Raw genomic sequence first — 25,900 nt, forward strand, 5'->3', positions numbered from 1 at the left:
AGTCAAACCCACTGGAAATGCAGGGATAGGCAGCAGGGTTGTCAACCAGATTTTTATTTTTTCTGGACAACTTATCACAAAATCACAGTCAAGATTTTTTTTACGGACAAACTGGAAAACATAACGAATGCTAAAGATTATAAGTAATACATGTCTATAGCTTAATATATTGATAAGAACCCATTACTAGAATTTACTGTGAGCTTTGAAATAATGATTACCATCAAAATAATCTATTCAAGTACCACCAGCCTCAAAAATATTACGGATGCATCTATTTTTTTTATCTTGGATGCAGAAAAAAAAGTCGCCTATTTTTACAGACTGTCTAGAAATTGGCAACCCTGATAGGCAGTCCAATGTATATGGGGAGCTCCCGACTCTCACCTGACAGATGATGTTGGGGGGAGAGAAGGTGAAGTGAATATTTTCTCCCGATCCTCTTGTTCTCCAAGGTGATAAGTTGCCGCCAGAATTGTCTGACAACGGCCTTCTCCCCTCTTCTCATTGATAACACATATATGCTCTGAAAGTGTATGTGGGGACTCAGGAGAGATACCGGTCAGCCAAATGAGCAATTGAAGGAGTATGGCATCTACGGAAGCTAGATGGATTTTCCCTGTGGATAAGTGGAAAATTGTTATGGTAGGACAACCCCTTTAATAAAAGGTGAGTCTTTTCTGGCTTGGGCTTTGGCTTGTCCAGCTTAGCAAAAGACTGAAGTTAGAGGAGATCTTAGAGTGGGTTCACATCTGTGTTCTGGATTCCTTTATGGCTTTCCGTTATAACATGGTTATAAAGGAAAATAACGGAATCCATAAAACGTAAGGACGGATCCCTTATACTGCCCATAGACTTGTATTATGACGGAATGCAAAGCGGAAGCCTTTAAAAGGCATTCTCTCTTAATAGAAGTCTATGGGAATCATAACGGATCCGTCCCGTTTCTGGTATGCAGAACGGAGAAAAATGTCCCGTCGACAGGACTTTGTTTTCCGTCTTGCATAACGGGAACCAGACGGATCTGTTATGATTCCCATAGACTTCTAAGAAGACGGATCAAAACGGAATGCATCTTAAAGGCTTCCGTTGTGACTTCCGTCTTATGGATTCCGTTATTTTCCGTTATAACCATGTTTTAACGGAAAGCCATAACGGAATCCAGAAAGCAGATGTGAACCCACCCTTACATAGGTGTAGGGCACATGTCAGAGCTGTGTGCATGGAGCCTATACAGAGGTACATGGAATGTGTGTTTCCATGGTGCTAATTCCTATGGGATCTAATGGAAAAGAACTGTACATGCCAGTAAAAACTCAGAGGTCTACAAATATACATATAGGGCACAACAAACATCAATCTGTGGTGCATTTCGACTCTCTAAGGGTACGGCGACTCGTGTGGTTTTCTGTGAAGAAAATCCACAGTGTTTTACAGTAGCAGCAAAAGTGGATGAGATTTTAACATAAATCATCCATATACTGCGGATAATGTCCGCAACAAATCTTGACATACTGTAAATTCACATTTCAGTGCGGATTTGAAATCTGCGGCATGCAGCACCCCTTCCTTTCATGTATGACTAGAGATGTCCCGAATAGTTCGCCGGCAAACATAGCTTGTTCACCGCGGCGGGCGAACATATGCGATGTTCGGTCCGCCCCCTATACATCATCATTGAGTAAACTTTGACCCTGTACCTCAGAGTCAGCAAACACATTCCAGACAATCAGCAGCAGACCCTCCCTCCCAGACCCTCCCACCTCCTGAACAGCATCCATTTTAGATTCATTCGGAATCTGCATTCTCAGTGAGAGGAGGGACAGTGCTGCTGCTGCTGCTGCTGATTCAATAGGGAAAGCGTTAGCTAAGGCAGTGCTCTGTGTCCACAGACTCATCTGCTGTAAGGACAGCGTCCTGACAGCACCCCAAAAAGCCCTTTTCAGGGCTGGTACATCAGTCTGCTTTTTTATTTTATTTTTTTATATATATATATATACACTGCTCAAAAAAATAAAGGGAACACAAAAATAACACATCCTAGATCTGAATTAATTAAATATTCTTCTGAAATACTTTGTTCTTTACATAGTTGAATGTGCTAACAACAAAATCACCCAAAAATAAAAAAATGGAAATCAAATTTTTCAACCCATGGAGGTCTGGATTTGGAGTCACCCTCAAAATTAAAGTGGAAAAACACACTACAGGCTGATCGAACTTTGATGTAATGTCCTTAAAACAAGTCAAAATGAGGCTCAGTAGTGTGTGTGGCCTCCACGTGCCTGTATGACCTCCCTACAACGCCTGTGCATGCTCCTGATGAGGTGGCGGACGGTCTCCTGAGGGATCTCCTCCCAGACCTGGACTAAAGCATCTGCCAACTCCTGGACAGTCTGTGGTGCAACGTGACGTTGGTGGATAGAGCGAGACATGATGTCCCAGATGTGCTCAATTAGATTCAGGTCTGGGGAACGGGCTAGCCAGTCCACAGCATCAATGCTTTCGTCTTGCAGGAACTGCTGACACACTCCAGCCACATGAAGTCTAGCATTGTCTTGCATTAGGAGGAACCCAGGGCCAACCGCACCAGCATATGGTCTCACAAGGGGTCTGAGGATCTCATCTCGGTACCTAATGGCAGTCAGGCTACCTCTGGCGAGCACATGGAGGGCTGTGCGGCCCTCCAAAGAAATGCCACCCCACACCATTACTGACCAATGCCAAACCGGTCATGCTGGAGGATGTTGCAGGCAGCAGAACGTTCTCCACGGCGTCTCAAGACTCTGTCACGTCTGTCACATGTGCTCAGTGTGAACCTGCTTTCATCTGTGAAGAGCACAGGGCGCCAGTGGCGAATTTGCCAATATTGGTGTTCTCTGGAAAATGCCAAGCGTCCTGCACGGTGTTGGGCTGTAAGCACAACCCCCACCAGTGGACGTCGGGCCCTCATATCACCCTCATGGAGTCTGTTTCTGACCGTTTGAGCAGACACATGCACATTTGTGGCCTGCTGGAGGTCATTTTGCAGGGCTCTGGCAGTGCTCCTCCTGTTCCTCCTTGCACAAAGGCGGAGGTAGCGGTCCTGCTGCTGGGTTGTTGCCCTCCTACGGCCTCCTCCACGTCTCCTGATGTACTGGCCTGTCTCCTGGTAGCGGCTCCATGCTCTGGACACTACGCTGACAGACACAGTAAACCTTCTTGCCACAGCTCGCATTGATGTGCCATCCTGGATAAGCTGCACTACCTGAGCCACTTGTGTGGGTTGTAGACTCCGTCTCATGCTACCACTAGAGTGAAAGCACCGCCAGCATTCAAAAGTGACCAAAACATCAGCCAGGAAGCATAGGAACTGAGAAGCGGTCTGTGGTCACCACCTACAGAACCACTCCTTTATTGGGGGTGTCTTGCTAATTGCCTATAATTTCCACCTGTTGTCTATCCCATTTGCACAACAGCATGTGAAATTGATTGTCACTCAGTGTTGCTTCCTAAGTGGACAGTTTGATTTCACAGAAGTGTGATTGACTTGGAGTTACATTGTGTTGTTTAAGTGTTCCCTTTATTTTTTTGAGCAGTGTATATATATTGCAGTTGCCTGCCTGTGTGTGAGAGGCTGCAGGCTCAGTCACAGACAGTACTGTGTGCACACCATTCATACAGGGTGTGACAGAAAATACCTCGCAGATAAAAAAAAATTCTATTTAATATTTTTCTGTGATCTAATCCCATTTGAAAGCCAGTGTGTGTCAGGCCCACACAGACTGTATTGTGGCCACTGGCTAGTTGCTAGACCTCCACTTATACCGTTACAGGGTGTCACTCACTCAAATACCTTTCAGATAAAAAAAATTCTATTTAATATTTTTCTGTGATCTAATCCCATTTGCAAGCCCGTGTGTGTCAGGCCCACACAGACTGTATTGTGGCCAGTGGCTAGTGGCTAGGCCTCCACTCATACTGTTACAGGGTGTCATTCACTCACAAATACCTTGCAGATAAAAAAAAATTATATTAATATTTTTCTGTGATATAATCACATTTGCAAGCCAGTGTGTGTCAGGCCCACACAGACTGTATTGTGGCCACTGGCCATCTCCCCGTTCGAAAAATCTATTTAATAAATGGATCCCAGATTGGGGACCATACAGGGATTAAACTGATGAGAATAGTACTACAGAAAATACCACTCACGGGTGTGACAGTACATTGCACGGCGCAGACGCAGTGACCGTGGCGTGGATTCAAACAAAGAGGAGGGAGCCAGCGTTTTTTTAACCATTTTCCCGTTTGAAAAATCAATTCAATTCACCTTTCGGGGACCCTTGGTGTTGTACGTGGCTGGGTGGAGGAAGAAATCTTCAATGACATCAACGGGACATGGCTAGCTTGGTATCCAACCTTGTGCAAATGGGAAGTTTGCGGTTGGGCAAATGGACTGTTTGCGGTTGTTTGCGGTGCATTTAAAGGAGAGTTTGGTCTGTCAATGTCTGTGAAGCGGGCGTAACCCTTACACTACCTGATCGATACAACATCATACCTGATCGTATACACACACACTGGATGTTTTAAACCACGTTGTTCAAAATTTTTTGGGATTGTTAGGTGATTTATGCCCTTTATGGATTAAAATCCAACTCTGCATCAACTATGTAATTTTCCATGGGAGTTTTGCCATGGATCCCCCTCCGGCATGCCACAGTCCAGATGTTAGTCCCCTTGAAACAACTTTTCCATCACTACTGTGGCTAGAAAGAGTCCCTGTGGGTTTTAAAATTTGCCTGCCTATTGAAGTCTATGGCGGTTCGCCCGGTTCGCCTGTTCGTGAACATTTGCAGAAATTCGTGTTCGCCGTTCGCGAACGGAAAATTTTATGTTCGCGACATCTCTATGTATGACCCACCCTACTACTAACATTAACTTAGGCCACATTCACATCTGTGCTGTGATCTTCAGCAGTCTGTTCCGGCGGAGGAGCAGACTGCTGGAGTTCACTATATCCGGCACAGCCAGATACCACCGTGCACCGCCAGATCCCCATTCACTATAATGGCATCCGGCGGGGTTCCGGTCGCTTTCGGCCAGACATAAAATGCTGCATGTAGTATTTTTTATCCAGTCGAAAGCTGGCATATATGCCGGATACAGTGACCGGAACAGAGTGGGCTTATAAAGGTTTACATGGGAAAAAATCAAAAACAACCCTTTGCACAGTTACATACAGTAGCCCTGGCAGGCAGCTGATTTTGCTGGGGTAGACGCAGACAAATGACCACTGCAGAGGAAATATAGTATTACTGTACACAGAGGCCATTCAGATGAATGTATATCTTTGTAATACAAGTATGCCTTGGATCTGCCTTAACAAGAGCTGCCCGTGCAGAGCAGCCCTTCTTTCTTGATCATAGAGGGGGGGTATGTATTTGGTAGCTGCATGGTGAAGCGATTTAGCATTTGCAATGGCATTTCAGTGTTATTTTTAATATGGGCAGAGGTAACCAAATTACTATTTGTTTAAGTGAAGACTAAATATTTTAAAGGCTATGTACAATTTTTTTATGATTGCATTTTACTCATTTTGGGCTAAAAATCTTTTTTTCAATTGGTCTTTATTAAAAATATTGAGCCGTCCTGTCACAAAGGGCTAACTGTTTTTCTAGCTGTGTGAATGCTACTTTCACTTTGTGCCGTCATCTAATAACCCTTATTAGGAAAGAAGGTTTGTACACAAACATAGAAGAGGATTCTTTACGGTAAGAGCAGTGAGACTATGGAGCTCTCTGCCTGAGGAGGTGGTGATGGTGAGTACAATAAAGGAATTCAAGAGGGGCCTGGATGTATTTCTGTAGTGTAATAATATTACAGGCTATATCTACTAGAGAGGGGTCGTTGATCCAGGGAGTTATTCTGATTGCATGATTGGAGTCGGGAAGGAATTTTTTATTCCCCTAAAGTGGAGAAAATTGGCTTCTACCTCACAGGGTTTTTTGCCTTCCTCTGGATCAACTTGCAGGATAACAGGCCGAACTGGATGGACAAATGTCTTTTTTCGGCCTTATGTACTATGTTACTATGTTACTATGTTATCTTTAAATTACTAAAAGGTCATAAACACTTATTGAAGCTACATTCTTAGGCCCCTTTCACACGGGCGAGTATTCTGCGCGGATGCGATGCGTGAGGTGAACGCATTGCACCCGCACTGAATACCGACCCATTCATTTCTATGGGGCTGTTCAGATGAGCGGTGATTTTCACGCATCACTTATGCGTTGCGTGAAAATCGCAGCATGCTCTATATTCTGCGTTTTTCACGCAACGCAGGCCCCATAGAAGTGAATGGGGTTGCGTGAAAATCGCAAGCATCCGCAAGCAAGTGCGGATGCGGTGCGATTTTCACGCACAGTTGCTAGGAGACGATCGGGATGGAGACCCGATCATTATTATTTTCCCTTATAACATGGTTATAAGGGAAAATAATAGCATTCTGAATACAGAATGCATAGTAAAACAGCGCTGGAGGGGTTAAAAAAAAAAAAAAATAATAATTTAACTCACCTTAGTCCACTTGATCGCGTAGCCCGGCATCTCCTTCTGTCTCCTTTGTTGAATAGGACCTGTGGTGAGCATTAAGTACAGTTACAGGACCTTTGATGACGTCACTCCGGTCATCACATGGTATGTCACATGATCTTTTACCATGGTGATGGATCATGTGATGACCGGAGTGACGTCATCAAAGGTCCTGGAATGAATGCTCACCACAGGTCCTGTTCAGCACAGAAGGAGACAGACGAGATGCCGGCAGCGCCAGCAAGTGGATTAAGGTGAGTTAAATTATTTTATTTTTTTTAACCCCTCCAGCACTAGTTTACTTTGCATTCTGTATTCAGAATGCTATTATTTTCCCTTATAACCATGTTATAAGGGAAAATAATACAATCTACAGAACATTGATCCCAAGCCCGAACTTCTGTGAAGAAGTTCGTGTTTGGGTACCAAACATGCGTGATTTTTCTCACGCGCGTGCAAAACGCATTACAATGTTTTGCACTTGCGCGGAAAAATCGCGGGTGTTCCCGCAACGCACCCGCACATTTTCCCGCAACACCCGTGGGAAAGGGGCCTTATTAGTAAGATAAAAATTTAGCTATAATGAGTGTAGATATGGTCAGAGATGAGGAAAGAAAGAGCCAGTCGGCTCTCTGCCGGAGGAAAATAGAGAAAATGTGCTTAGTAGATTAACTCGAAGCTATGCAGGGAAAACGGCTCAACATTTTTACCAAAGACCAATTGAAAAAAAAATTTTTAGCTCAAAATGAGTACAATACAACAACAACAACAATAATAATAATAATAATAATAATAATAATAATAATAAAATGCCACCAAAGGTGTACATAGCCATTAAGGGGAAGGAACATAAAAAATTTGGTATATGCCTGTAGTGCTCTATGTGACGTGTAGTGAGGCGAGTAGGAGGTTATGGATGCTAATTTTATTTCTAGCTTATTATATAAAGCTTCTAAGCATATACAGTCCTCCTAAAGTCAGTAAATCATCAATACATATAATACAATGAACTGTTCCACCAATTCTTAGTCATATCTGCTTCTGGAAAGGCTAGGTGGTAATAACATGAGCATTACACCTGCGCTATGTGCACACGGTAGAGATAAACGTCATAAAAATACAATATATATTTGCTGTGGAATCTGAAGCAGAAATCCAAAGCAGACCCTCAGATTCCCGCAGCGGCTTATCAGTTTGCATGCGTTTAAAATCAGTGTGTGGGAAATTATGCCCTGTATGATCCATGCAGCATACAGTAGTTCTCATTGAAATCAATGGCACATGTTTTATTGCTGGATTTCACATGAATTTTGATGTATAATAAGTATGTGCTCCATGCCAAAATACACACTTTAGGCTAGTGCCAAACTTTTTGAGGGGCATTTTTACGTCATTTTGTGAAGGGGGGGGGGGGATTGTTCACTTTTTGCTAGTGGTTTTCCAGCGTTTTAAACAAAAAAACACCAGTTCCAGATTGAAATCAATTGAAAATATTAAACACAGGATCAGGGGCGTAATCACAATACTTAGAGCCCCATAGAAAAATAAGATAGGATCCCCACCACCTAGTGTATGGAAATGAAAACAGCAGCAACTAGTAATAATTAAAAATCTGTATAATAACACAATATATTAGAAATCTCACCTTATAGCAAAAGCCAGCATACTGTTATTACCCAAAAAGGTGCAATGTTTTCGCACCTGACGGGCCCCCACACTCCCCTAAAACCCCAGAGCCCCATATCAAGTGCTATGACAGCTATAAAGTTACTCCCATGTGCAGGACAAACACATTTTTTTTTGTGGCATTTTTTCACTCTTGAGGTGCGTATTATGGGTCATTGGTGTTTTTTGTTTCAAATCACAGCAACCTCTGAATCTGGTGCTTTTCCCCTCATCGGCTGCCATTTTTCTCCCATAGACCTCCATTGTTATTTTTAACGTAATGTGTGTTGGCGTTTTTTAATGGAGTTTTTTTTTTTATCAATGCTTTTTTCCTGTACAGTTCTCCAAAGAATGTGATATCACAGGGAGCACATACTTTCCTCCCAAGAAACGTTAGGTTGAAAAATGCCACACTGTAGCTTTAAATGTAAGCTGTAGCTGTAAATATCAGTTTCAGTACCGTTCTTTCAAACCCCATGAGATATGAGTTAAACATCCCTCATCTTGGGTATACTGGGAAATAAATATCCTGCCAGGCCCATCTGCCCCAGGACAGGAAGTCTGCAGAAGACCGTACAGACACATTGATTCTTTTGGGCCGATTCAGCCCATGACACCAAACAAGAGCGTTCTCCTCTAGCAGATGGTTATGATAAATGTGCACATGCTGCACTTATTGAATATCCTTTCGCTTAAAATAAGACTGCTAATGAGCTTAGTAAAAGGCCAGACGTTGTGAGAAACCTTTGTACTGACTCTGGTAATCGGCGGCAGGGATGGTTAACGCTTCAGCAAAGGGAAAGACAGTAGAGAACGTTGGTGATATGTCATGGTCTAGCTCCGTTATCATATAGGTTATTGCTTCTGTTTATTAGCTCTAGTGATGAAGTAAATTATAGTAAATTGCCATACCACTAGATCAGGGGTGGCCAACCTTACAGACACAAAGAGCCCAAAAAAAACCACGTATGACTACCAGGAGCCACAAGCTATACATTTACACACGAGTCACCGTATTTTTCGCCCTACAAGATGCACCTAGGTTTTAAAAAAGAAAAATAAGAGAAAAAAAATTTTTTTTCATCTGATCTGAGGTCTGATCAAAATATTTTTTTCTTATTTTTCATTAGCAGAGGAAAAAATGAAAAATATATTTTTCATCAGACCTCAGATCGAACTCCTAAATCAGATCCCCAATCTTCATCTGACCTAAAATAAAATCCCCAAACTTTATCAGACCTCCAAATAAGACCCCCAATGCTCGGATCAGACAACACAAATCAGACTCCCAGTGTCAGATCTCCCCCCCCCCCCCCCGCTCAGATCTCCCCCCTTCTCAGATCTGACCCCCCATGCTCAGATCTGACCCCCTGTGCTCAGATCTGACCCCCCATTCTCAGATCTGACCCCCATTCTCAGATCTGAATCCCATGCTCAGATCAGACCCCTATTGCTCAGATCAGGACCCCCCATGCTCAGATCAGACCCCCAATGCCCAGATCAGGACCCACCCATACTCAGATCAGGACCTCCCATGCTTAGAACAGACCCCCATGCTCAGTTCTTTAATTAAGTACAGTACTTAGTTACAAAAATTAAAAGAAATAAGAGACATACCTAAACATGCAAAAAAAAAAACGTTAGAAAAATAAAAGGATAAAAACAGAAAGGTTCTTACTACTTAACGAATTGTGTGATAAGAATCCGTTCTGGTTCCGGGGACAGGAGAATGTGGAACACAACTCAACGTTCATCAGATCCTCAAATTGTGTCAATGAAAGGTTCCAAATCCCACATTTTTATACCTATTCGGCAGAGGGTGGAGATGAGAGGGGTCTCCCCCTCATCCTTGGCCCAGCCTACTGGGAAGGCCTTCATTATGGGTGCGTGCTCCACCTCTATCCTTTGGCTGGCAAGCAGAAAATATTACTAAAACATGGCTTCCCTTCCACACTAATGGATATGTTTTAATCATGCATTTTTCATCAGGCTGATTGTTCTGATACCAAATATGACTGGTGTATGGGTCCTGGAATGACAGATTCTCATTACGCTGGACTGCTGTCGTGGGGCGGGGGTAATGTTTGGACTCCCTGAGATGCCCACACTATACGGAATGCAATTATTACAATAATTAATATGTGAGTTGTACCAGAATTATCATTTATGATATATTTTCTTCATCTTCTGGTACTCTAGCTGAAAAGCTTATTGACCCCTACTGTGGGAGGTGCCATGCTGTCTGGGTGTGTATGGGCTCCAGGAATCATCTTCATTGCCACTTGCAAAGGGACACATTCTAACAGTTCCGTCCAGGAAACCTTGTTACCACTAGTTTGTTAGCAGGCGGATGCTAATTTCTGTCAAGGTGAATATGTATTCTCTCCTACCGGTCCAGACTTGACAAGCATCATACAGATAGTCTTACAGAATGGCATTAAAATATATAGACTCACACAACATAGATATAAAACTGTGCACAGATAATACAAGCTATGAGAAAGATTGTCAATTTCTCACAACTTCCTTTCTCCTGCGGTGGTGCTGCAAGAATTGTGCATGAATGCAGGGAGGAAGGAGGGTTTGCAGCCAATCACTGGCTTTTATTTTTATTTTATTTGGCTTTTTTCCCCCCTGAAAATGATACAGCATTTATAAAACAACAGCATTTATATAACAGTTAATGCATTGTACCACATCAAGCTACCATGCATGATTAGTGAACACTGCAATAACAGCATTTATATACCAGTAAAGCATTGATGCATTGTATTGCATCAATAGACCAGCAGTTTTAGTAAACCCACTGGGCTGCAATAACAGCATTTATATACCAGTTTAATTAGACATATAGTTTTGCTATTGTAAATTGTCAATACCAGTGTTCAATGTGTTTATAGATGGGCAGGGGTGTTAAATTGGGCTTCTATCTGTAACCCGCAGGGTCCCATGAAATGGACAGAGTGGCAGGTTGAGCATCTCTATGGGACTGTCGCAAATAGCTGAGTGCTGTACCATGGCCAGTCCCATAAAGATGAATGAAATGGCAGTGCACAGACTTGACCAGCCATTCCATTCAGTTCAGGGGGCCCTGCAGGGTACAGTGCCTCCTTTATTGTGAACAGTTGGAGTACTATTGGTAGGACTTCTGTCTGACCTAATAGTTATCTCCTATGCTGTGGATAGGAGATAGCTTGAAATTATCGCAATACCCCTTTTTTATGTGAAATTCGGTAGATTTACTATAATTCATGGGAAAATAACATGTGACGTTTGGGTCAAGTAGTGACCCTATTTAAACACTACTCACCAGAGTAGTATGCGCATACCACTGTGAGGTCTCACTATTCCTAGGGCCATCGTTTTTAATCAGATTTTTCCTTTGGCAAATAGTGTCTGAAAAAGGTCACCACTTGACCTAAACATCACACGCCCCTTCTTCCTGCAGTGCCACTACAGGGCAAATAAAGTATTACACAGTGTCCTATCAGTAGACTGTCCATACAATGCAGGACAGGAATGAGGGTCCTGAACAGAGATCCTTGTCCCTCTAATAACCCCGAATTCACTAGTACGGTATATGAAAATGGGTTTGTCTAGACCCCTTGACCTCATGATGATTTTTATGTTTTTATTGTCTTTTATGTTTTGTGTTGCCTTTTTTTAGTTTGAACCCAAATGAAGAAATCCATGTTGTTTTCTCATCTTCTGGAGACTTGTCAAGAAAAATAGGGTAATTATTTCATCTTATAATTACATTCTTTGAAGTTAATTTTGACACCTGAGACTATGTGAGTGGCATTTTTCTTTTTTATATGTTTGGGTCTTCAGGCTTCTCAATAAATATCATGATTTCTGTGATTTCCTCCATCCATTATGTTGCTGGTGACTTCTCAAAAGCCTTCAGCAACATCAAAGTATGAGGGTCACAGCGCTTTTCCCTGCCTTGCTTCTATATTGGCCAATTTCCACAGAGATTTCCCTTTTATACAGAGACATCATTATATTTGATATTTTCTAGTTCTTTCACCGATGCTCGACTAAGTCCGAGTCTGCATTTCTTAATTGCTGCTCTTTTGAATCCCATTTCAGATTATCTGGGTATAACTTTCATGCAGACCATCTTAAGAAGCTCTGTGCTGTACTGGAAAAGAGTGACCATGTTAACCATGTAAAGTGAGTTTACCAAACAGAATATCCATAAACTTCATGTATGAAGTTTAAGTACATAGCTGGCGGGAGTCTGTTATGGCATGTGCCTAAAAGAAATGCCAACAAACCACTCGGATACACGGTTAGGGCTAGGGCTGTAGAGTCGGTAAGCCAAACTTTCAACTCTGACTCCAGCTCTTACATAAGTGGCTCATGTATAATTAATATGTAATAGCAAATTTAGGCCTCCTGCACACGACCGTATGGCTTTTTCAGTGTTTTGCGGTCCGTTTTTCACGGATCCGTTGTTCCATTTTTTTGTTTCCGTTGTGTTTCTGTTTTGTTTTTCCGTATGGCATATACTGTATACAGTAATTACATAGAAAAAATTGGGCTGGGCATAAAATTTTCCATAGATGGTTCCGAAAAAACGGAACGGAGACGGAAGACATATAGATGCATTTCCGTATGTGTTCCGTTTTTTTTTGCGGACCCATTGACTTGATAGGAGCCACAGAACGTGATTTGCGGGCAATAATAGGACATGCTCTATCTTTCAACGGAACGGAAATACTAAAACGGAATGCATACAGAGTACATTCAATTTTTTTTGCGGAACCATTGAAATGAATGGTTCCGTATACGAACCCTATACGGAACGCAAAAAAAACGGCCCTTAAATGGAAAAAAAACGGTTGTGTGAAAGATGCCTTAGGCCTCATGCACACAGCCGTTCCGTTTTTTGCGGTCTGCAAACCGCGGATCCGCAGAAAAACGAAAGCCGCCCGTGTGCCTTCCGCAATTTGCGGAACGGAACGGGCGGCCCATTGTAGAAATGCCTATTCTTGTCCGAAAACGGACAAGAATAGGACATGTTCTATTTTTTTGCGGGGCTACGGAACGGAGCAACGGATGCGGACAGCACATGGAGTGGTGTCCGCATCTTTCGCGGCTCCACTGAAGTGAATGGGTCCGCATCCGAGACGCAAAAACTGCGGCTCGGATGCGGACCAAAACAATGGTCGTGTGCATGAGGCCTTAGTAATATAATAGTGACATCAGGCTTTTCAACAGCATTATATAAATAATCCATTTACAATTTCTGAAGAAATAAAACCTTTTAGAAATCGTAAATGTGCAATGCACAATGCATTCGATAAATGGATAAGAATTAACTAAAAAATAATGAGCATCATTTATTCAGATACATATTTCTTTAAAGGGATTTTATTTTTATTTTTAAACTGATGACCAATCCTCTTGATAGTTATGAGTATCTGATCTGGGGCCCCCTGTCGATCAGCGCTTTGAGAAGGCATTGCCGCACCTTCTCATCAGTCACATGACCTAAGCGTAGCTCATCCCCATTGAAGTGAATGGGACCTGGTTGCGATACCAAGAACAGCCGCTATTAAATGGGCAGCGCTGTGCTTGGTGAGAAGAGAGAAGACCGTCGCGCTACTGTATGCACCAGTGCATTCTGAAGCTGCTGATCAGCCGAGGGTCCCCGTTGTTAGACTCCCACCAATCAGGTACTGATAACCAGAGGATGAGTTACCAATTAAAAAAATCCCAGAAAACCCATTTAATAAATATATGCACAACATTAGGACCAACAGCAAAGAACCCAAACAAAACACTGTCATGCATTTTAAAGGGCAGTGTTGGCAGTTTTGACCTCTGAGAGCAGTAGGTAGGGTGCTGGGTAGAGCAGTACAAATATCTAGCAAGTGTCTAGGAGGCGGAGCTTCACCATGAAGATCTCTCTGCAGTCTGCATGAATTGCTTCACAGCCCCTCCCCTTTGCTTTGTATGCAGAGAGGAGGGACTATGAAGCAGGTCAATGCAGGCCTGACAGTAAAGCTCCACTTCCAGTCCCACTTGCTGAACCTGGGAGAAAAAAAATGATATTCACACTACTCCTGAATAAAACCTTCACAAAAGGTATGTTTGCACTGCTCTCCCTAGCCCTACCTAGCGCTGTCAGCAGTTTAGCATGGTCAAAACTTCTGATAGATTCCCTTTAATATTTTGAAAAAGTCTTTGAGTTTGTTCTCAGAATTAGTATTCAACCAGTCAGATCCTCCTACATTGATGACCTCAAATCTGATCTCATAGTCACTTTTTAATAAATGGGGGCTTTAAATTGACATAACATATATTTATATGATTCAAATTTCAAAACTTTCTTAAATCTTATGAACGTAATTAACATTTTTATTTTGCAAAGTTAGAGACGTTACATTTTTTCCAACTCCACCTAAAACTGTCTCTGACTCCACAGCCCCTGTTAAGACAGCAAACTAAATTTTTGCCCTGGCTTAAAGGGATTCTGTCACCTCGTTTTAGCTCATAGAGCTGCGGACATGCACAGCTAGATCGCCGCTAGCATGTCCGCAATATACCTGTCCTATAGGGCGGTGTGCTTTTATTGTGTTTAAAAAATTATTTTATAGATATGTAAATGACCCTGGTAAGGAGCCCAAGGGGCTGTACTAACCTTATTGGAGCCCAGCCACTCCCCCTGTGAAGGAGCCCAGCACCGCCTGCGTCCTCCGAATCTCCTCCTTGCTCACAGTTAGATTGCTGTAATCTTGCGATGCGCGAGCTCGCGCATGCGCAGTTCCTTCCCTGAGGCTGATGCCAGCACAGGGAAGGAACACTATACCGGCACTGCGCATACGCGAGCTCGCACATTGCGAGATTACAGTAATCTAACTGTGAGCAAGGAGGAGATTCGGAGGACGCAGGCGGTGCTGGGCTCCTTCACAGGGGGCGTGGCTGGGCTCCAAGAAGGTTCATACAGCCCCTTGGGCTCCTTACCAGGGTAATTTACATATCTCTAAAATAATTTTTTAAACACAAAAAAAGGACACAGCGCTATGGGACAGGTATATTGCGGACATGCTAGCGGTGATCTAGCCGTGCATGTCCGCATCTCTATAAGCTAAAACAAGGTGACAGAATCCCTTTAAAGGGGTCATTTATCATGTGGAGGAAGTTAAATACCATGCACTTGTTAATGTATTGTGATTGTCCATATTGCCTCCTTTGTTGGCTTCATTCATTTTTCCATCACATTAAACACTGCTCGTTTCCATGGTTACGACCAGCCTACAACTCAGCAGTGGTGGCCGTGTTTGCACACTATTAAAAAAGGCGCCGGCCTCTCTGCTGGCTGAGACCACGGCATAGGTCGGTGCTTTTTCCTATAGCGTTCAAGCCAGCAAAGGAGGCAATATAGACAATCACAATACATTAGTAAGTGCCTTGTATTAACTTTATGTACATGATAAATGATAAGGTTGTGTTTCAGGTTTTAGAGGCAGATATGGGGCTGGAGAGTCTTTTGGGTCCAGTGTACATATATGTCATAATTATCAGGTTTTGGGTTGTTTTTCAGGTACACATTACATAGTCTGCAGCTTAATAGTTGAGAAGGTGGCTCCCACATAGCCAAAGATAAACGAACTGACATCTTTAGAATACCTTTACAATAAGGACCTGCCTGGCAGAAATACAAAAATATGGGTACCGCAATTGGCTAGGGGGTAGCGTCATTGCTAAAGGAGCCACATAGGTCAGGTGTAACTGATCACTTTGTTATTATCAATGGAGTAGGGATATGGTGGGGTGGGGGGGAAGAGAGAACCATGAAGTATAATTGCAGTTGGTAACTTAGACAGAGTGGGGTCTCACTAGGATTTTTATGGGGCCTCATTGTTACTAGTGATGAGCGGCAGGGGCTATATTAAAATTTGCGGTATTTCACGAATAGTTTGTAGAGTATTCGTTATATATTCGTGAATTTCGAGATTATTTTATTGAATGTGATAAATCGGCAATGTAAAAATCATGTAATGCGAATTCGTAACGCGCAATACAGGCGCGGGTCACTTTGGCTACATTTTTCAAGCTGCTAGAAGTTTCCTGAGACTGGAGAAAATGGTTGGCGCGGCAGAACATTAGAATAGCTTTATATGCAGATAGAGTCAAGTGCTCCAATATATTTGCGATTGCGCTAATCGGTAGTGATTCGAATATTTTTCAACACTACGTGCAACTTCACATTTTAGCAGGTCTGACTACAGATTACTGATTGGTGCACTAAGTATTGTTGTGGACTTGACATTGCTTCCTTCTCATTGGCCCACGGGCAAGAATCTGTCACGGATGAAGTTAGCAGATAGCTGGAACATATAAATAAACGAGCGACTGGCTTGATCCCAAACTAAGGAGCTTATAGGTGAGCCCTATAAAACCCTAAGAGCTCTCCCTGACTGCTATGCACATGCAAGGATCTGTATGGTAGATTATTGCATGCCCGCGTACCTAATACTGTGTGACACCTGAAAACCCTATAATAGTGAGGGGACATGACCACCGCCTCCCTGCACTTAAAGGGTTTCTATCACTTCGTTTCACCTATTTAGCTTTCAGACACTAGCGATCCGCTAGTGTCTGCTTTATCTAACCATCCTAATATAAGAGCTTATTGTCCTGCCGTTTAGCTAAAAAAATAACTTATATAGATATGCAAATGAGCCTCTAGGTGCTATGGGGGCGTGATTAGCACCTAGAGGCTCCGTCTACCTTAACAAACTGCCGCAGCCCAGCGCGTCCCTCCAGCCCGCCCATCTCCTCCGGAATGCGATGCTCCTCGTATTCGGCGCATGCGCAGTGAATGTCTGATCGCTTCCCTGCTCAGACATCTCCACTGCGCCTGCGCCGATGACGTCATAGTGCTCCGAGGAACAGGCGCAGTGGAGATGTCTGAGCAGGGAAGCGATCAGACATTCACTGCGCATGCGCAGAACAGAGACGCGCACGGAGAGGATCGCTTCAGCTGGAGATGGGCGGGCTGGAGGGACGCGCTGGGCGGCGGCAGTTTGTTAAGGTAGACGGAGCCTCTAGGTGCTAATCACGCCCCCATAGCACCTAGAGGCTCATTTGCATATCTATATAAGTTATTTTTTTAGCTAAACGGCAGGACAATAAGCTCTTATATTAGGATGGTTAGATAAAGCAGACACTAGCGGATTGCTAGTGTCTGAAAGCTAAATAGGTGAAACAAAGTGATAGAAACCCTTTAATACGGATGGAGTCAGGGTCACCTAGAATCAAGTCAGCAAGGAAACACAATAAAGTAAATGACTTATCTGAACAAACAGCAGAAGCAGCCTCCAGCAGTGAACACCTCATCCAGGAAGTAGTATAAACCGCAAAGTGAGGCAGTATGGGAGGGATTATAAAGGAAGACGATTAGTCGAAATAAGTGACACCTGGCAGAAGGGAAGGAGATGAGAAAGTGAAACCAAAACAAAGAACATCATACAAGAGGTAGAGAAGAACGTCTGCCAGATCTTCTCACAGAACTGGCGGTGACAGAATCAGAGAGGAATCATGTGCTCAGATGGAAAAAATGCTGAATATTCGATATAACGAATATATAGCACCATATTCTAAATATTCACGAATACTCGAAGTGGTGATATTGGTGATAAAAATTTGCTATTCAAATATTCGTGCTCAACACTAATTGTTACTTGTTAGGGCCACTTCTGACAGTTTACATAGGACTAGAGGTAGAGATGAATGAGGACACAGGGGTTTGGATGTTGAAGATGGTTCAGTTGTTGGAAACCATGACTGGGACTTCAGAATACCTTTACTAAAGACTAATGACTTCCATACCAAATTTTCCATTTTCAGTATTTAATTCTAATTAAAATGTATGCATGCAGGTTAAAGAAGAACAACATATCTTTGGAAGCAACGAAAGAGCTTTTTATGGTTCAGTCTAGAAAACCTCATTATTTTACCTTAAGGTAAGATTAAGTCAATGAAATGTGCTAGAATTCTTAAAGGGGTTGTGCAGTGGGTAAATAATGATCCTCAGGATAGGTACCAATATCAGATCGGCGGGAGTCTGAATCCTAGCACCCCGCCGATCAGCAATTTGAAGGAGTAGAGGCGTTCGTGCGAGCGCCGCTTCCACTTCACAGTTACCTGTGCGTCGTCTTACTCACAGAGGTGGCGCAGTGTGATTACAATACATTCGCTTGAATGAGACGACCAGTTGTAATTTCACTGCACCCCTTCTACAAGTAAGAAATAATGATGACCAATCCTCAGGATAGGTCACCAATATCAGATCGGCAGGGGTCTGAATCCCGGCATCCCACTGATCAGCTGTTCGAAGCAGTAGTGGGGCTCGTGCAAGCGCTGCTTCCACTTCACAGTTACCTGTGCGTCGTCTCACTCGCAGAGGTGGAGCAGTGTGATTACAATATGAGTCAACCAGTTGTAATTACCCTGCACCCCCCCTACATGTGAGATGACCCACGGGTAACTTTGAGGCAGAAGCAGCACTAGTGACGCTACCGCTTCAAACAGCTGATTGGTGGGGTGCCGTGAGTCAGACTCCCGCCAAAGTGATAATCGTCATCTATCCTGAAGATAGGTCATCAATATTTACCCACTGCACAAGCCCATTCATTTTAAAAACTAGGGTACATTCTTTGCACTACGTTTATTATGTGTTTTAGACTTTTTCTGCCTTCTTCGGCAAGAGGAGCAAGGCATAAAGTGTGCCAATATGTGTCAAAATTGTGACGCAAATTGGCACAAACTTTTGTCACAAATTAAGTCAAGTAATAGGGGATGTAAAGTTAGCAAAAAAAGTGTGTATAGATGTACCCAAATGACTTTTCCAAAAAAAAGTCCCCATACCTAGTGATATTTCAGCATCACTGATAGCACCTTTAGCTAATTATTTTGTTGCTTTTTGTGTTTCAGTATTGATGAGCCATGGGTGGGTGGAGAACATATGATGTCGGCCCTTCATCATTTCGTGCACATTTCTACAAGAGTTCAATGTATCAGGTAAAAGTGTAAATCAGATGTTGAACTAAACTGCCGTAGGGGAACCTAAAATGGACTTGAGAGATAGGCTTTCTAAAATGCTAATTCATAGTTTATGACATTCACCTGACTGTCCATAACCAGCGATGTTGAATCTGAACCGCATTATACGTGGAACCTTACCAGGAAAGTGATGTAATCTCTAAAAGGGCATTATTCAACATTCAAAGGAAATCACAGAGATGAAAACATTTTGGAATGGAAAAGGTTACAGACAGAGTCATTTTGAAGACTCTGGGACGCGACCAACAACAAGGAGAGCCATTATCTCCTATTAGAGAAGAACAGATGATATGCCTTCTTATAAGGAAGTGCATAGAGGCTAAGATGTGAACCTACATAAATGCTTTGCATTAGGACCCAGGAGCTTCAAATAACCCTTCTGTTAGAAACATAGGATGATGGAGAAGAATGTCTTGGCAAGTAGTTTTGATGTCTAATGTAGCCGTTCCCAACAAGGGTTGCATGGAACCTCAGGGTTCAATGGAGCCCAGTCAAATGGTCCATTGGAAAGACTATAAAAAACAATGTCATAAGTAAATCTGCCCATTTATTAAGGGTTTCAAACAGCCGTTTTCTGAATGTGTCACTTGTGGTTGGTCTGTGAAGGATGTTGTCTTGGACAACACTGTCATAAATTTAAATGACATACACATTCCATGGCCTGTTAATTCCATTGATGGGACGCAGAACTGTTGTTTGGCATGATTGACTTTTCAAGTAGAGAACCCAACTAGGTACAGAATATTTGTAACGTTATAGTGAGCACTGAGCGCTGAGATGAGCCGACGGGGTCCAGCATTTCGGTGGAGGTTTCAGGACAATGGCTCCACCAATCATAACTCCTGAAATGTCACTATGACATAGCAAAAGTTATGCTTTAAACACAGCTACGTCCTGAAGAGGAGCTACATTAACTAACTAGACATATATTAGACATATATTACAAATACAGTATTAATTAGTATTAATTACGCATGGAATGTTTAAATTATTATATATCAAATATTTAACAAAGTATATTATTTTTAGTCCTGTCCAAAATAAATAGTATTTTGGAAAATGTCTGAAATCTCTAGTTGGTCATGAGCGGCGATGATGAAAAGGAAAAAAAAAATCTGTCTACTAAGAATGAGATCTCCAGGAATATCATATTGATGACTAATCCTCAGGATAGGTCATCAATATCAGATAGGTGACGATCTATAAAGAGGCCACGGCGCTAGGCCAGTATTATCAAGGTACATCGGTTAGTCACATGTCCTAGGCACAGCTCAGCCCCATTCAAGTGAATAGGGCTGAGCAGCGATACCAAGCACAGCCACTATGCAATGTACAGTGTTGTGCTTGGTAAACTGTGAGGAGACCGTGGTGCTCATTGGAGCTCTGGAGAATGCCACGGTCTCCTCAAACAGCTGATCTCATATTGACGTTCTATCCTGAGGGTAGGACATCAATATTAAAATCCCAGCTGACTCCTTTAAGAATTAAAACATAAATAAAGTTCAGTGATTTGGTAATCATTTGGCATCATTGCCATCATGCTTACCAGTTAACAGCAGGATGCACAATATGATATTTAGACCTTTTATTATGCCCCAGTAAAACTAATCTAAAAGGTGCCATCGCACCCAAAGCACTAATCGGGGCCCTTTAACATTAGTAGCATTGAATGTCTCTCCCTTCTGTGAGTCTTCAGGAGAGATTTAGGGGTTGGAGAGTCACATAACCATGAATTGACTCTAGAACATATAAAAAGGTCCATTTTTGCTGTGATGCAAGTATTGTTCTTTTGGATCTGTGCTTTTCTCCTTGGGGCCAATTATTTTGCAACTTTGGGCCTACTAGTGTAGATTTCAGAGGGTATGGAACATATTTCCTAGTCTAAAAGCAACCTATGCTGGCGTGATGTTCACTTTTAACACTGAGAATGCGGCAATATTATACAGTATGCATATGTTGAATAAATAGGACTGTGTGAGCAGGATTATCACAGTTCACATCAACCAATGAATAATAATTATTGTCATTTTAGAGTATTTCAGAACAAGTTGACTATAGAAATGAATGATGTGGACAGTCAAGACCAAAGGTAAAAATCTCTCAGCAGGTTAACTTGAAGATGCCTATGACAGTGGACCCCATTAACTACCTAACAATTTTGCCCAAGCTCTGCTCGAGCTTTGAGAAAAGGACCTAGCAGTTTAGCCTGAGCAGAGCTTGGCCAGCAGGGTGGAGGGAGGACTACTTTAACTCTTTATATCTCAGGCTGTGGTCTTGTTTGAAAGCTGACTTTCTAAGCTTTAAAACAAAACTAGGATAACAGCATTAGCTCCTCTACATCGGGAGATATGGCCTTTATAAATCTGGTCAGGAGTGAAAGCAGCTGAAGCCTTTGTTAGATAGGTGTGGGTTACTCCTCTGGAACCCACTCCTATCCCAAGAACAGGGCCCAGTCACATGCCGCTAGTAATGAAAAAGAAGCCAAGCCTCTCCACTTGTTGCTGTTGCACATCCAAAAATAGTAGGCATGTTTAGCTATTTTCAGAAGTCCTATAGCAGTAAGTGGAGAGTTCTGTGCAGAAACAGCCTCCTCTCCATTACTGTCAGCGCATGACAGAGCCTCGTTCTTGAGATCGGAGCGGGTCCCACCCAATGGGCCCTGGGCGCCTGTCACCAAATGGCCCCCGTCACCCAACGCCGACCCGAACACCCACATACTGTGGCGGGGCATGGAAGAGCATGGTTCCCTGCCCTACCGCCAATCACCGCCACAGGCTTCAGGCCTAGTAAGCCTGAGGTCTATGCGGTAGTGAAATCCCGGGCAGGCGTGCGTGATGACGTCATCGCGCACCTGTGTCGGGACGCAGCACAGTGAAATGTGAGTATTTAGCTTTTAGGTTTTTTTATTTTATGTGCCAACTTTGGGGGACATTGGGGACACACACATGAGGACATGTGAAGAGACAGTACATCGGGGGAATATTGAAGTATGGGGACAAATTACTATGTGGAGGAAAAATATTATGGTGGGATTACTCTGGGGGGGCAAATTATTATGGGAGGGATTACTATGTGGGGGCAAATTATTATGGGAGGGATTACTATGTGGGGGCAAATTACTATATGGGGCAATGTAGGGGAAACTACTGTGTAGGGGCAGTATGGGGGAAACTACTGTGTGGGGGCAGTGTGCGGGAAATTACTGTGTTGGGCAGTGTGGGGGAAACTACTGTGTGGGGGAAACTACTGTGTGGGGGAAACCTGCTTCTTGTTTTTTTTAGTTAAAAGGTTTACCTGGGAATTTGATATGGATGGTCTATCCTCAGGATAGTTCATCAGTATCAGATCAGTGGAGATCCAACTCCTGACACCCCTGCTAATCAGCTGTTTGAAGATGCCACGGCGCTCGCCAGAGCTCCGGTGAGCACTGCGGTCTCTTTATAGTTTACCAAGCCCAGCGCCGTACATTACACAGAAGCGATGCTTGGTATTGCAGCTCATCTCCTTTCACTTGAATGGGACTGAACTGCAACTAGGCCATGTGACTAATATACAGTGACATCACTGACCTCCCAACAGTTGATCGGCAGGTGTCCCGGGAAAAGGACTCCAGCCGATCTGATATTGATGACCTATCCTAAAGATAATCTTATACAACTTGCTGGTACTGTATTACACAGCAGTTTCTCTGCACGAGAATCTGCGTGTAAAAACCATGTGTAATCTGCAATCAGTGCAGGGAGGCTGTGTGTGAATGTGTTGTTTGTGCAATATATCTTTTGGGGCCCCACTTAACATTTTGCCCAGGGCCACACTTTGTCTAAAACCGGCCCTGGTCCCACCCACGCCTGTCAGACATGTATGGCACTTGCACATATCCACTGGTTAGAAATGAATATACCGTATATGGATGGCAGACCACTGACCAGCAGGTCCTGGCAACCTTCCTTTTTGTGTCTCTAGCACTTTTCAGTTTATCCCAGCTTCTTCCTCCTCTGCATAGACCTCTATTGGCAACTATAACCTGATCTATCAGTGAAGCTCAATACAGTAGTAGTCTCTTCTCGTTAGACAGAGTTTACAGTGAATTTAAAGTGACTGATCAGTTCAGGAGGCGGGGAAGAGGAGAGAAGAAACCTGGTAAGTGGAGAAAGAGGCATTTTTCTCTAGACATATTACAGTTTGCTTGTGCCATGATTTATGGAAAGTTTGTGAAAACTGAAAAACACTGAAAAGTCACTGAAAAACAACTTTGTGATTTGTAGTTATGTCTGGAAAAATGGGCACGTATTTGTTTAACTTTTTATGTTTGGATTTCAGCGTTGCTGCAGGTTTTCAGGCTCTGAAGTTATTAAGGTAAAAAGAACTGGCTTTATTAAGGCAGTACTTTCTTCTTTACATTATAAAGACTTAAAGCATATAGTCCTTGAACATGGATCCAGAGCAACAAAGGAAACAGTTAACTGAGAAATCTAATGAAGACCCTTCTTGCATTTCTACTAAAATTAAAATAAAATTATATGAAGAGCTATCTTTTTAGATCCCAGACCGCAAGCTAAAAATACACGTGGAAGTGTATACCATATTTAGCATAAATCATATTATCAATTTAATTTTTTGTCATAAATGTTGTCTATGTTTCAGGTTAAATGAATGCAGACTAGATATTGATAACGTGAAATCTCTAGATCCTGTGATTAAACACATTACAAGTCTTACTGAGCTGAGGTGAGCGAATTCTTCATAATGAAAAAGTCTGAGAAAGACATATTTTACCCAAAGACAAGATTTACTAAAGACAGTCTGTCAGCAGCTTTGAGCATGCTAAACTGCACTAGGTAGGGGTTGGGGAAAGCAGAAGAAACATACTTTTTGTGGAGATTTTATCCTCAGGAGTAGTGTGTATCTGAATTTTTATTCTGCCAGATTTGGCTCCTGCAAGTGCACTGGAGGCAGAACTTCTGTGATGCCAGCGGTCCATGCCCAACAGCATCTCCTCACTCCCGCCAGGCACAGCCACCCCAGAATTTACTCTTGCCCTGCTCCTCCATGATGTAGGCTGCTCATAGCCTTCCTCAACTGCTTACTGGTGTTTGCTCCATTAGAGCGTACACGCTTTTCCCGGCACTTAAAGACAGGCTAATATACATGAGCTAATCTGTCCCCAACCATTGGTAGCATTCCCTGGGGTATACAGGGTGCCTTTCCCTATAGGAAGGTGCCTGAGCTTTAGGTTCCCAGCTTGTCTAGTCCTGCAAAAGTGTGCTATTATATAGCTCTGTCCTCCCATGCCCAATCTCTGCCTGATGTCCAAATTGACCAAAATTCATTATAGTTGTGGCAGCAATTGACGCAGACAAAACAAGAATGTGCCACTGACATTGATAGGCAGTCCTTGCTTGCTACAGTAGCTTGTTCCCATCATGCTTGTGTCTCTTTCTGTCTCCGCATTCCCTACCTCCTCCTTTTCCGTCTTCCTCCTGACCTGAACTTTATTTAATTGGTGGCAGTGGCCACTTACATGTTAGAAGAGTAACGTCCTTCCTCTGCTGCAGAAGCACCTAGAGCTTATTTTCACTGCACAGTCTGCCTGCTGTCTGTCATACCGGCTGGGCAAGATGAGAACACTGCTCCTGGTCTGGACAGCAGGAGTCTGAGGTCCAGAACTGGACCATGGTCCACCAGTTGAGTACCTCTGGTTTATATAGTGACCTCAATAATGAAACAAAATACTTTTTAGAATGTGTGGCTTATAATGATCTCAACAACCGCTTCGGTGACAAATAGTTTCATTTATTTTTATGTCGATAAACTATAGAAACCTGATACTTTACTGTAGTGATGCTTTACTCCTAGCGCTGACCCCTGTTTTTTCCTGAGAAAGTGCTGTTTCTCAGACGGAAATGTTCCATTCATGTTCACAGTTTATCGAGAACCAACCTTGGTGATACAGGAGTTCAGATTGTTTCCAGTTTACTGACCTCGCTTCCAAGCCTTAGGATCATCAAGTGAGTAATAATTCTTCACTTCCAGTCTGGGGTGTAATCATTTAGAGTCAATACTAGTCAATACTACTCTGAGTTGGATGTATCATATTCTTAGAGTTCAGGTTTCTATAGCTCTGCTGTAAGATTCTCTCTTCTTCTGCTAGAACTACATGGTGGATTCTATAACATGGACATACAGTGGTGGAACATATATCAAGCTTTGCCACAATGAAATCGCTTAATGCCCATGGCTCTTCCCCAGCCCCCCTTTTGCCCCTACCTGGTGCTGCCTGAGGCGATTGCCTCACCTGGCCTCATTGGTGGTGCACCCCTGTATAAACCATAGGGCTCCACAATATTAATGAGTAAAGACTGAAAAAAATCTTGGGCTACCCTCCTGTCTGATGAGATTGGAAGACGATTACAATTACTGGGTCTTCATTTTTTGGTATGATGGTGGTATAATCCAGCTAAGAAAGGGAACCATTCTGATTTTCGCAGTGGGACCCACTGACCTCTACATACACAGTAACAGTGAAATCATATTGTATCTTGATATACCTCTGAATTCAGATATAATCTGTGGTACACTCCAT

At 42.9% G+C, this 25,900-nt stretch overlaps 1 protein-coding gene across 5 annotated transcripts in view; it reads left to right on the forward strand.

Moving 5' to 3' along the window:
* Positions 1-25,900, forward strand: part of NLRC5 (NLR family CARD domain containing 5) — a 157,235-nt gene that overhangs the window by 76,186 nt on the left and 55,149 nt on the right. For 4 of the 5 annotated variants that reach the window (XM_040409360.1, XM_040409359.1, XM_040409363.1 and 1 more), the window contains 8 exons: positions 11,906-11,971; positions 12,331-12,414; positions 18,135-18,218; positions 19,189-19,275; positions 21,350-21,406; positions 23,638-23,673; positions 23,962-24,045; positions 25,242-25,325. In XM_040409360.1, the coding sequence (XP_040265294.1) occupies positions 11,906-11,971; positions 12,331-12,414; positions 18,135-18,218; positions 19,189-19,275; positions 21,350-21,406; positions 23,638-23,673; positions 23,962-24,045; positions 25,242-25,325 (582 nt within the window). The remainder of the gene's footprint in view (positions 1-11,905; positions 11,972-12,330; positions 12,415-18,134; positions 18,219-19,188; positions 19,276-21,349; positions 21,407-23,637; positions 23,674-23,961; positions 24,046-25,241; positions 25,326-25,900) is intronic. The other variant, XM_040409362.1, reaches the window with a different exon arrangement.

This window comes from Bufo bufo, chromosome 10 (assembly GCF_905171765.1).
Source record: "Bufo bufo chromosome 10, aBufBuf1.1, whole genome shotgun sequence".
Lineage (NCBI taxonomy): Eukaryota > Metazoa > Chordata > Amphibia > Anura > Bufonidae > Bufo > Bufo bufo.